We start from the raw sequence: 13,667 nt of genomic DNA on the forward strand, positions 1-13,667 counted from the left end.
AGGCCCTGGCCGGTTTGGCTCAGCGGTTGGAGCGTCGGCCTGCGGTACAGAGAGACCCGGGTTTGGTTCCTGCTGAGGGCACGTACCTCGGTTGCAGTTTGTCCCCGGCCCTGGCTGGTCATGCGGGTGGCAGCCACTCGATGTGTCCCTTCACGTCGATGTTTCTCTCTCTCTCTCTTCCTCTCCCTCCCGCTCTATCTGAACAAAAAAATGGAGGAATGTCCTAGGGTGAGGATAAAAAAAAAAAAAAAAGAAACATCCATGAGAACATCGATTGGCCACCTCCTGCATGCCCCCACTGAGGATTTGGCACACAGCCTGGGCATGTGCCCTGATCAGGAATCGAACCGGCAACCTCCTGGTGCATAGGTTGATGCTCAACCACTGAGCCACACTGGCTGGGCACAATTAAAACAATGTTTAACTAAAATACAGTACCTGATTTGTTTTTACATAACTAATAATAAGGCTACAGAAAAAAACTGTTTACATCTTCTCTGTCATTCTAGTAAAACAAATTAATAACCCCCAGCATTTTGTTGTTATTGTTGTTTAAATCCTTACCCAGGGATATTTTTCCATTGATTTTTAGATAGAGTGGAAGGGAGGGAGAAGGGAGAGAAACATTGATGTAAAGGAGACACATAAATTGGTTATCTCCCACACCACCCCAACTGGGGCCAGGATCAAATATACAACCCAGGTAGAAGACCTTGACTGGAAATCAAACACGTGACGCTTTGGTCCATGGGGTGATGCTCTAATTTCTGGGCCAAACAGGCTGGGGGAAGCTATTTTATTTCCATAGTACCTTTATTAAAGCTGAGGAACAAGGATGGGTTTAGAATAAAAGAAGCAACAGGAGACTAGGTGGGGCTGCTTTGGCTCATTGGAATATCAGAGAAAAGGTGGCCCTGGAGACAGATTCACGGGGTTAACCTGGGACAAGCTGCTGCTACCAAATGCTCCCCTGGTTGCAAGACTCCTGGGATTCCCTAAGACCTTAGGGGATGTACACATGAGAGGGAAGAACAGGAAGAAGGAAAAGGCATGGGAGTGTTCACAGGAGAAGAAGCAGGTCTACCCCAAGATTTTAAACAATGTTACAGTTACGGATTAAAACATAATCATTGTATATTGTCATTGACAAGACAGGCTGTTTCTAGTGGCTTGGTAAAAAACACACCGTGGTACCTGGCCTGAAGGACTACGAGTAAGGCACATAGAGACATTACAGTGAAACTAAGGGAAACTCAGCGTGGACCTGAGAGTGCCTGGTCTGATGTCCTCCTTGGCTCCGACTGGTGCCAGCCACCAGCTCGCAACAAACAGCTGGTGCCTAACGAGCAACATCTTTAGCCTGGTGGCTCCACTGGGATTTCAATACTGAAAGTATATTAAGGGAAGATTCACTTTCAAAAAAATAAGTTTTTCAAAATGTTCCATCATGAGCCTGGACTGGCCAAAGCTACCGTTTTCAGTGGGTGTGCTGAACAGCCTTTCCGAAGGGACTATACTCGGAGGACAGCCCAAAAACCTGACAGCCAAGGCCGAGAGGCCCGGCCAGGCGGACTTCTTTAGGTTCCAGTAGGTGAGCGGGTCACAGCTGTGTTCAAGCACCTCCTCCTCCAGGTATGCAAGCACCATGGCCTCAGGCACCTTCGTCTTTTCCCTTGGGTCTTTCTTTTTTATCTTGGCCATGAGTGACCACAGACTCTCGTCCCCACTGGAGTCCCTCGATGGGGAGCCTGGATCACACCCATTGGAGACAGGTGTGTCCTCTGAGGTAGAATTCAGCATTTCTAGTTCCCTGATTAAATCTTGCTTGTACTGCTCCGCCTCCTCCTCAGAGAACAGGGAGGCTTTGTAACGAGGGTCCAACAATGTAGCAAAGATGTACCTGGGGTCGTGGAGGGTGGCGGACAGTCGGCTCACCATGGCCTCCTTCAGAGACTTCAGCATGGTGTCGATGCCCATCGTCTCCTCAAACAGCATCTCGATTTTCCTGTTCAGGATGTGGATCATGGGGATGACCTGGCTGAGGGTGGACACGTGGCTGCTCATCTCCCGACTCGCAGCATCGAAGGGCTTCAGTGCGTGACACACAGACTGCATGACCTCCCACTGGTCACAACTGATCAGTTCTCTGAAATTACACTCGATGGACATCTCGTTAATTGCTCTCTTCTGTTCAATGAGCCGTTCCAGCATGTGAAACGACGTGCTCCACTTGGACGGGACGTCTTGAATAAGATGGTGCGGCGGCAATTCGTACTCCTTCTGCAGCTCCGCCAGTTTCTCCTTGGCTTCGTGTGACCGGAGCACCCGCTCACATAACTTCCGAGCGATGCTGAGTAAATTCTGGACCATTCTCTGGCTTTTAATGGCCTCGTTGACAATGAGATTCACCGTGTGACTGAAGCACTGCACGCTGGAGTGCTCCCCTTCATTCAGCGTCTTTCCTATGCTGGGATTATCAGTCACCGTGATGCCAACCTGAAGGCCGGTGGATATCACCCAGGCCTCCCACCAACATTCCAGCTGCTTCCGAATGCTGCTGCCACTATAGTCACAGTCAATCTGTGACACGTCTAACAGTGCTGAGCAGTGGTGGTCCTCACAGTGCAGCCAGAATGACGACTGGAAGGTGACCCAGTGAGCAGTGAGGGTCAGATACTCCCGGGTCTGGTTACTCATCCATATTCCAGATGTGAAGTGGACCACGCCACTCTCAGCCTCCTTAAGGTGTGACATAATGATCTGTTTCACATTATCGTACATTCCGGGGATAGCTGTCCTGGAGAAGTAGGAAGGGGAGGGCAAAGAGTACTGAGGTTTCAAGTATTCGAGCAGCCGGTTAAAGCCAACATTGTCTACAAAAGAATATGGCTGAAGGTCAAGTGCAATCATTTCAGCTATGAGACTTGTTATCTTTTTGGCAACTGGATGAGAATCATAAAACTTCTCATCGGTGTCGACAAAGGAGGAAGCTCCTGACAATTCTGCACTCAGGGGCACACGGCTGCCTGGAGAACAGGGCACAGTGGTCTTGGGGACGTCGGTCTTCAGCACGCTGCCATGGAACCTCTGTAAATGCCTCAGAAGACAACTGGTGCCCAGGTTAGTCGGCTTCTTCCCCCTGCTGATCGTCCGGCCACAGTGCAAGCACATGACCTTAGTGGGGTCTGTGGAGCAGACAGAAAAATGATTCCACAGCTTGGAGGTCTTTTTGCCGTGAACGGGAAAGAGAACCGGATTGCTTTTTCTGACCACCGCTGGCAAGTCGGTTAATTTGGAGGAGGAACTTTCTGCAGACGCCAAGGTGGAGTACTGAGAATTGCACAAACTAGTCCCCAGGAAGCCTTTTTGGTGCCCAACAACTTCCGGGTGGCATCTGTAGAGATGTCTCATCAAACAGCTGGTGCCCACATCACCCTTCTTTCCCCGGCTGATGACACAACCACAGTGTCTGCATACCGCCTTCAGACTATCCATGGGGGCTAGTGAGAAGTGATGCCAAACCTCAGACTTCAGTCTCTTCATCACCTTTTGATTCTGTTGGAACACAGCACCAGCCTCAAACACGCGAGGGCTCGCCCCATCATCCTGCTGCTTCTCAGGAGAGGACACCACCAAGGCCTTGCAGATGTCCTCAGAGGATGACAGCACCGACGCATCTTCCAGCAGTGCATCTGTGGGGTTCAGACGCATTGGCATGTCCTCAGACAGCAAATCTGGGGAAGAGGATGCTGAGGGGGCCTCTAGTACTGCCTTCCCTGGCGAAGAGGACAGAAAACTTGGATCTCTTTCAGGAGGGAGGGCACAAAGGAGGGTGGAGTGTGCAGTGTTGGGTGGCAGCATGGCTGCACCCTCGCTCTTCTCCTGCAGCACAATGGCACGGTGTGCCCTCCACATGTGCCGGATGAGGCAGCTGGTACCCAAGTCCTTCCCGTTCTTCCCTCTGCTGAACTCACTCATGCAGTGACTGCACACGGCCTTGGAGCTGTCCAGAGGAGACAGGTAGAAGTGCTTCCAGACCGCAGACCACCTTCGAGACCCAGAGGTGCTCTTTGGAATCGGGAGGCTCTTCTCTGGCCCACTCCCTGCAGCGTCATCATACTGACGAGTGGGCAGCGGTGGGGGTGGCCCCACCAGGGCTTCTTCCCGGCTATACTTCTCAGTAATGGACAAGTCAGAGGAGACCTCTTCAGAAGAGACAACAGACACAGATTCCTCCGTCACTTGCTCAGAAGACGGGATCTTGGAGGCCATTTTCTGGACAAGTTTGATGGGTGACAGTAAGGTGCCCAGGTCTCCAACAGGTTCGGGTTGTGGTGGGAGCAGCAGTGCAGGGGAGGAGAGGGAGCCCAGGGCAGACACACTGCCATCTTCCTGGATGAGCGCCGAGGGATGTGCCCTCCTCACGTGCCGCATGAGACAGCTCGTGCTCAGATCCTTCTCATTTTTGCCACGGCTGAACTCTTTCATGCAGTACACACACACGGCCTTCGTGCTGTCCTGTGGAGAGATGAAGAAATGTTTCCAGGCTGGAGACTTCTTCCTGGAGCTCATGTTGCGGCTGGACAGGAGGCTCTGCGTCACAGCCTCCATGGCGACATCGTACAACGTGCTGCTGTACTGTGAGAACAGGGCCCCGTAGTCGTCCTCGTGGTCAGCAGGGGAACACTTCCCCGAGGTCTTACAGCTGTAGCTCGGCTCTCTGATCTCTGCCTGCTCCTCACCACTGTCAGATGCTTTCCTGTTCTCCTGTTCAATTTTAAAGTCCATTCCTTCCAAATTGTGATTTGGAATTCCATCATCTTCCTCTTCTATTTTCAAACTTATTTTATCACAAACAAAATCACCACCCACACTGGGATGGGTTCCCTGGTCATTCTCCATGACTGACCATAACTATTCTGGCTGTGTCGTCGTATGCCCTCTCAGGTTGGTAAGAAAATGATCCAAATGCTCATTTGTGCCCCCAAACGTACATTATCTTCAGTGCGTGCAGAACGATTCTGTCTTTCGGTATGTTTTTCACTATGGCTCATCATAAATGTTACTGAAAAACAGAAGATGTAGCTCAGGAGCATATTGTCTTAAGGACTTTGTGGTGCAGACGTAAGTTCACATTGTGCTGACCTACTCATCTTGGGAACAGGACTGTCGCCATCTTGACGGTCTATCTGCATTACCTACAAGAAATGAAATCAGGTCAAGCACTTAACTGAATTGCACATTTGAACCTTGTAGTGCCAGGCACATATTAGTCTCAATATGCATTAAAAAAATGCCGTAATGGTAAATTATAATAACTTGTTTGCAATCCACTTACACAATAAAAGTACTGCATACTGGAACATAAGTGAAAAAATAAAGATAGGAATTTAAATTCAAATGGCCTCTTAATAAAGGACTGGGGTAGCATGGACAAACCCCTAAAACAGCGTACAGGGGTTGCCTTGGCGTACAGGCGAGCATTGATGTCCTCGCCTACCACACAGTGTACCAGAGGCACCTGGGGCTGCTTTATTCAGCACACCTGAATCCCTAAAATCAACTTCATTCCCCTTTGCTATCAGAAAGGACATGACTTAGGAACTAAAACGCCTGCATCTAAGCTCTGAAACAATTGACTCACAGAGTAAATCACTGAATGTCTTACCGACATGAGGTCCCTGCTTCCAAAAATGGAGGACAGTCCTTTGAGTGCCAAGCAAACTCCTGCCTGAGGGAACACCCACCTTTAAGAACTAAGATCACCACCACAACCTATACCAGATACTAGAACATGTGACATTCTGAAGGCACGTATGGGTGGAGCAAACACGGGGAACAGGCATTATCGTACATTCCGGGGATAGCTGCACAGCAGTCGCTGAGATGTGACAGGTGGAGAAGAGGTAAGGCAGGAGTGGAGCAGTTAATCAAAAGGCAACAAAACCTGTTCTTGGCAATATGGAAACACAAACACCAGGAAGAGCACACTTACCTAATAAAACTAGACTCTACTTTTATTAAAACCAGTCAGGGGTTTCATATAAATACAACCAGAATAGAATGACTCAAAACTAAACAATCCAAAAACCAGAATACCCAGGGGTGGGACTGAAGACAGATTACTGATGCTTTGTATCACTCAGGTTCCAAGTAAAAGCAAATGCAGAGAGAAATCAAGAAAATGAGAAGAAGCTCATGCTAAGCTGTGGTAGGGAGAACAGCCATGGAAGACCAGGGGTCTCGGCAGGTCCTGTACCAGGCAGGGGAGAGCCAGGTCCCTCACCACAACTCAGCTGCCCCTGAGCTGCCCCAGGTGCGTAAGGTCCTGCTAGGGTGGAACCCTGGGCAAGGTCAATGGTAGGGCCATGCTTCCCTGGAGCAGATGGTGGCTGCCCAGGGTAGCTGGGCTGGGGTCAGCCACAGGCCCTGCCTACGCGTTCATGCTGCCCATGCAGAGGATAGGCATGGGCTTAACCCCAGTGCCTGCCTCAGCCCCAGCAGACCACAGGAGGCAGGCCTAAGACTCATTCTGTGCTTCCAGCAGCATGACACCTCATCCTTGCCATGTCAAGCCCACCCAGAGCCAGGACAGACCAGATGAGGCTGCTGAAGATCACTGGTTCCCAGGACACCTGATGCCAGAAACAGTGCCAGCCAGCAATGCCGGGGTGTCTCAGTGGTTGAGTGTCGACCCATGCACCAAGAGGTTACCAGTTCAATTCCTAGCCAGGGCACATGCCCGGTTGTGGGCCTGATCTCCAGTGGGGGGCATGCAGGAGGCACCCAATCGATGTTCTATCTCATCGATGTGTCTATCTCTTCCTCTCCCTTCCTCTCTCTAACATCAATTTTAAAACTTTTTTTTTAATTGTCATGAGTTTGATAGCAATGTCCTACCCCCAAGAACAACTGAGTGACATACCTATGGTATCCAAGGAAAGGAAACGTGAGCCGAGATGTTATGTCGACCTGCCTTTCAAGTGTAAGGGATGCAGAAAGACCATTACCAACATGCAAGAATGAGGAACAGTTTTTTCCATGCATCCTTCCCGACGAACCTACTAAAGAACAAACCTCAACCAAAACATCTAGAGAAACTGTGACATCAAGACTGGGTGTGTGCACTGAGTGTCTACCTACCTGAACCAAGACTGAGCAAGGGCTCATGGGTCAGAACGCTCCAGCAACGGCTACGTACGCTACAAAGTCAAGGATGGGAGGATACGGGAAGGCTTATGCCAAAAATATTTTAACTGGTTTCTGTAATGACACAGGTGTTAGTCGCACTGTCATTGCTATTCTGAGGCTGTAGTGCGTGTAGCGAGGGGCAAGGCAAATGAGTAGTGATAGTCTAATACTCTCATCTCCTATGCCCTTGAGAACCAGGATTCTCAGGGTAGAAAGGAGACACATGAGATCCAAAAGGCCAAATAAACATCCTATAGTCAGTGAACAGATATAAACCCTAGCTCTGTTCATTGCAAACACCTACAAACAATGACCAACCCAGCAGCAATGAGCATCGCTAACATCTTTTTTAACGTTGCCCGTTAAAAAAGATCAGGGCTTCTTGACGGCATGGCTTCTTCCCAGTTGGGTAGGAAGAAGACAGGTCAGTGTGGCACATGCTGGCGTACCAGAGAGCAAGGAGCTGTTGAGAGTGTACTTGAGTCCTGTCAAAGGATGTAGGGGCCACCTTGTAAAGGCTGCCACTGTCCAAAATGATACAATTTGAACATAAAATAGAACTATAATCACATTAAAACTCATTTAATATGTTTAAACCTATGAGTTCATAATACCAAAATAAAATCAACTGTCACTTTTGGAGGAGGACAGAAAAATGATTCATGCCCTGGCCGGTATGGCTTAGTGGTTGAGCATTGACCCATGCATCGAGGAGTTGCCGATTCAGTCGCAGGAGGCAGCCAGTGGATTTTCTCTCTCTCAATGTTTCTATCTTTCTCTCTAAAATCAATAAAGAAAACATATTTAAAAAAAAATTTTTTTTAAATGTCATCAGCCCAAGATTTGTCCTTGTGGCATGCCACAGCCAAAGGTTGGAAAACCACTCAAATACCATCACTACAGACTGACACATTCATAGAGGTGTTGAATAAAGCAGCAAGACACACAAGTGTAAAGGTACTGCAACCTGTAACAAAAGACGAGGGGAAGGAAAGGCAGGCAGGTATAGGTGTGTGTGTGCACAAGTGCATCGTGCCTGCCTACCGCTGCAGGAAAGAGCAGAAAAAAAATGGCTGCTGATAAAGAATGGAGAAGATTGGGATGGGTGGCATATTCCTGATCACATCTCCTATAATTTAGACTTTGAGTCACATAATTATTTTGCATAAAAATAAATTTTTTAAAAATCTTTACCCGACAACATTTTTCCATTTTATCTTCAGATAGAGTGGGAAGGGGAGGGAGAGAGAGAGAAAAAAAACATTGATGTGAGAGGGACACCTAGACTGTTTGCCTCTCCCACGACCCAACCAGGGCCAGGGACCAAATTGCAACTGAGGTATGTGCCCTTGACTGGAATTGAACCCGAGACTCTTTGGTCTGTGGGCCGACGCTCTAACCACTGAGCAAAAAACCAGCCAAGGCCATAAAAATAAAAATTTAAAAAACCCAAATTCAAATCAAATAAACTAAATTGTATATCAAATAGGCAACATAACCACAGATAAAAGAGTATTCATCAAGGGCTTTTTTAATTTTTTTAAAATCTTTATTGTTGAATGTAGAATGTATTACAGATGTTCCTCATTTTTCCCCCATTAACCCCCCTCCTCCCCATTCCAGCCCCCCTCCCGCCTTTTCCCACACTATTGTCTGTGTCCATTGGTTATGCATATAAGTTCTTTGGTTTATTTCTTCCCACCCCCCAATCCCCTTCCCTTTGAGGTTTGTCAGTCTAGCAATGAATTTGTACTTCTTAATCCCTTCACCTTTTTCACCCATCCCCCAACCCCCTCCCATCTGGAAACCAACAAAATGTTCTCTGTATCTATGAGAATGTTTCTCTTCTGCCTGTTCATTTTGTTTGTAGATTCCATTGTTGATAGATATGTATTCATTGCCATTTTGTTTGTTCATATATCTTATCTTTTTCTTCAAAAAGACCTTTCATCATTTCATATAACAATGGTTTGGTGGTGATGAACTCCTTTAACTTTTTCTTGTCTGGGAAACTCTTTATATGGCCATCGATTCTAAATGACAGCTTTGCAGGATAGAGTCATCTTGGTTGTAGGTTCTTGCTTTTCATCACTCTGAATATTTCTTGCCACTCCCTTCTGGCCTGCAAAGTTTCTTAGCTGCCTTTCTCTTGCTGCTTTTAAGATTCTCTTTGTCTTGAATCTTTTACATTTTGATGATGATGTGTCTTGGTGTGGGCCTCTTGGGGTTCATCTTCTTTGGGACTCTCTGTGCTTCCTGGACTTGTATGTCTGTTTCCTTCACCAAGTTAGGAAAGTTTTCTGCCATTATTGTTTCAAACAGGTTTTCAATTTCTTGTTCTCGCTCTTCTCCTTCTGGCACCCCCAAGATGTGAATGTTGGCACGCTTGAAGGTGTCCCAGAGGTTCCTTACACTCTCCTCATTTTCTTGGATTATCTTTTTCTTTTTGCTCTTCTGATTGGGTGTTTTTTGCTTCCTTATATTCCAAATCGATGGTTTGCTTCTTGGATTTACGTACTCTACAACTGAATCTGTGTAAATTATTCTTTATTTCAGTTAATGCCTCCTTCATTTCTGACTGTGCATCCATCATTTCTGACTGGTCCCTTTTTATGCTCTTGAGGCCCTCACTAAGTTCACTGAGGTTCTCACTAAGTTCTTTGAGCATCCTTATAAGCAGTATTTTGAACTCAGCATCTGTTAGGTTGCTTATCTCCATTTTGCTTAGTTCTTTTCCTGGGGTTTTGTTCTATTCTTTCATCTGGGACCTGTTTCTTGGTCTCCTCATTTTGGCTGCCTCCCTGTGTTTGTTTCTGTGCATTACTTAACAAGCGGTATGTGGCTAGCTGAGACCAGATGCTGCTTGTTTGAAAGAATTTAGGAAAACCTGAAGCAGGATCCAACACAGGCCAATCCTATAGTTAAGCAAGTGGCAACAGCTTGGGTGGGCCAGAAAGTTGGGTGGGGCTACCAGTGTGAGCCAGGTTGCTGGAGTCCCTGATATGGCTTCTGTCTGCCGCCCCAGGGAAGGGCTCACCAAAGGAATAAAACCCTCTGACAGCACGTTTGTCCCGGAGTAAGCCCCCTCTCCAGCCCTTGCTCCAATGCCAAATAACTCAGTTCTTTCCTGTATGTCTCTGGTGCCCCTCGAGCTGCCTCCCCTCAGAGCTTAGAGGGAGTGAGTCCGATAAGTCCATGCGCGGGCCCTTTAAGGAGCTGCCTGGGGCTCCAGCCACGTCAGCTTCCCTGAGCTCAGTTCCTGCTGGTTTTTTCAGCCAGAAGTTATAGGGACTTCTCTTCCTAGCACTGGAACCCTGAGCGGGGCACCTGGTGTGGGACGGGGACCCCTCAGTCCTCAGGGAGGACATTCCCTGCCGAGGTGTCCTCCTGATTTTTGGCAGCCACACTTGGGTGTGGGACCAGCCTGTCTGCCTCTGCCCCTCCTACCAGTCTGGATGTGGCTGCTGCTTTAATTCCGTAGTTTTAGGACTTCCATTCAGCTTGATTTTAGGCGGTTTTGAATAATGGTTGTTCTGTAGTTTAGTTGTAACTTTGATGTGGTTGTGGGAGGACGTGATACCACGTTTACCTACACTGCCACCTCATCAAGGACTTTAAAACACAGTACATTAAAATGCATCCTAAGCAGGGTACAGGTGACTCTGAACAACACAGGTTTGAACTGCATGGGTCCACTTACACATGGATTTCTTTTCAATAAATACCTGTAGTACTGATTCCAATGTGGAGTTGGGAATCCATGGATGCAGATGGCCACTGTATGTATTGATCTATGCCATTTCATATGGGGACCTCAGCATCAGGAGCTGGGGTCCTAGACCCACTCCCCTCTTATCCTGAGGGCCAACCAAGTTTTTGGGGAATCCAATGCTCATGTGAATTTTCTACTGCATAGGGGGTTGGTACCACTAACCCCTGTATTGTTCAGAGTCAACTGTATATATTAAGGACAAAAAGAACTTCAAAACAAAAAAACAAACTAAGTAGTTTCATAAGTAGTAGCAATATAGTATTGTAAGTTAGCAATCTATTTGATGTATATTTTAACATAAAGTAATTGTCAATGATATTAAGAATCAAGATTTTCAGAATAGACAAAAGATACACATTTTAAAAATCATAGAAATTAGATAAAATCGTATAATTTTAAATTTGTACTGAAAATAGTAGCATAAACTCATGATATTTTCAATCTAGGTATCCTAACCCGGCCGGTGTGGCTCAGTGGAGTGTTGTCCCATGGACTGAGACATCGCCAGTTTGATTCCTGGTCAGGGCATATGCCCAGGTTCTGGGCTTGATCCCCAGTGGGGGCTGAACAAGAGGCAACAGATAGATGATTCTCTCACACTGATGTTTCAATCTCTTTGTCCGTTCCTCTCTCTCTAAAAAAATCAATAAAAACGTACTTAAAAAATAAATAAACAAAATAAAATAAAATAAAACTAGGTATCCTAGCTCTGTCTACCAGCAGTGCCCAGAGCAATGACACAGGAGCACCAGGAACACATCACACCTACAGCTTGGGTTCTGAGCACCTTTCTGCACTGAAAGGAACCAAAGCCATTGAGGAAATGGCTCCAGGCAGGTGTGGGAAAGAAGGGAAAGGTCGAGAAAGTGCTCCCAGATGATGCTGAGTGGGAAGGGGCTCCCAACTCATCAGTTATAACCAATGTAAGAGATGAACTTATCCTCTGAAACTTTCTGAACACTCACAGAGTATCTCTAACCTGTCCTAAAGCCTTTCCTGAGAAAACGTAAATCATGACAAGCAGATATAATCTAAAGATTACAGCTGGCACATTCCTCATGGACATCCCAATGGAAACCTTGAGTATGCAGTCAAACTCCTCCTAAGCAGCTTCCTCTCCCAAGATAACTTTGTTTAGTAACTGAAATTAATCCATAATTCATATCTGGCTTATTCATAGTACTTACACACACACACAACTCCTATTAAATCCTTCCTAGTCTCCTAATTTTGTCACCATATTATACAGGAAACATAAAAAATTAATGTTTCGATATAAAAAAAGTCACAAGGATGCCCTTGCTTTATTTAGCAAACTGGCCTCATTAAGTCTTAAGTGGATTTTAAAAAACTATGGCCCTGGCCGGTTTGGCTCAGCGGTTGGAGCATCGGTCTGCGGTACTTGCCCTGGCTGATTTGGTCAGGAGTAGAGCATCAGCCCCTTGGACCAAGGAGTCAAGGGTTCGATTCCAGCCAAGGGCACATATCTCGGCTGTGGTTGGATCCCTGGCCTTGGTCAGGGTTATGTGGGAGGCAAGCAATTGATGTGTCTCTCACATGGATGTTTCTCTTTCTCTCCCTCCCTCCCACTCTATCTGAAAATCGGTGGAAGAATACCCTCAGGTGAGGATCAAAAATACATATATATATATACATATAAGTAAATACATAAATAAAAACCATGCACTTGATCTGGTCACAGTTAACTTCAAAACAAATTAACTTCCCTTTTTTACAAACACGAGAATGCATTAAAGAGAAGCTTCTCCTGAGGGCTCAGCTTGGCAGGCACTTGCTTGCAGAGATGCATGTGTCTACTGAGTGTCACCCGAAACACGAAGGTGGCACAGGGGGGCCTGGTGGGCTGGCGGTCTCTAAAGCAGTGGAGGTGGCTGGGTCGCAGAAAAAGGAGGAAAGAGGATACACGATGACTCGAAGTGGACTTGGGTCTAGTAAAACAAGCAACTGGAAAACATTTCAAATTATGCTTAGCGATTTGAGTCGTTATTTCTTTCAATTTTCCAGTAGCTTTATTCTATCTCAGCATGATTATTATGTGGTGGTTGTTAATCCTCACCCGAGGATGTTTCCCCGTTGACTTATATAGAGAGTGGAAAGGGGGGAGGGGGCAGGAAACACCTAAGTGAGGGAGACGCCTGGATGGGTCGCCTCCCGCACGACCCCACCAGGGCCGGGATCGACCCTGCAACCCTGGTACGTGCCCTCGACCGGGTCGAACCCGAGACCCTCCGCCGCCGGGCCGGGCCGGCCGGGGCGGACTCGCACGTTTGCTGATCCGGCCCGGCCCCGGCTGCTCGTCCGGGAAACGCCAGGTCGGGGAGGCAGATCGAGAAAAGCCCCAAACGCGACTGGGCGGCACCGGGCCCGGCGGCCGCGGGCAAAGCGCCTGGAGAGACGCTGCCCGGGCACCTGTCTCCGCTGCAGCGGCCGCGTCGCCGCAGCCCCACGCGCGCCCCCTTCACGGCGGCGCCCACGGGAGCGCTTCTGCGAGGCGCCTCCTCGCGCCGTCGGTCCCCGCACCAACTTTCACCACTTGCGGGGTTCGGTCGACGACACGCCGCTGCCCGGAAAGCGCGCCGGGGGCGACCGTCCTTCCTTCCGTCCGCCCGCCCGCCAGCCCAGCCCCCCGGCCCGGCCCCGACGACGCACCACGACGGCCGTGCCCAGGCGCGAGCTCGGGCTG

The 13,667-nt window shown here is 48.0% G+C and overlaps 1 protein-coding gene across 1 annotated transcript; it reads right to left on the reverse strand.

Annotated features, from left to right (window-relative positions):
- Positions 1 to 610: 610 nt before the first annotated feature.
- ZBED4 (zinc finger BED-type containing 4) lies at positions 611 to 13,667 on the reverse strand. Its single transcript, XM_036278263.1, has 2 exons — positions 13,634 to 13,667; positions 611 to 5,198 (listed from the first exon to the last, which is right to left on the reverse strand). The coding sequence occupies exon 2, from the start codon at positions 4,900 to 4,902 to the stop codon at positions 1,381 to 1,383; it is 3,522 nt and encodes a 1,173-aa protein (XP_036134156.1). The 5' UTR covers positions 4,903 to 5,198; positions 13,634 to 13,667; the 3' UTR covers positions 611 to 1,380.

Source organism: Molossus molossus, unplaced genomic scaffold, assembly GCF_014108415.1.
Source record: "Molossus molossus isolate mMolMol1 unplaced genomic scaffold, mMolMol1.p scaffold_m16_p_26, whole genome shotgun sequence".
NCBI classification, from domain to species: Eukaryota; Metazoa; Chordata; class Mammalia; order Chiroptera; family Molossidae; genus Molossus; species Molossus molossus.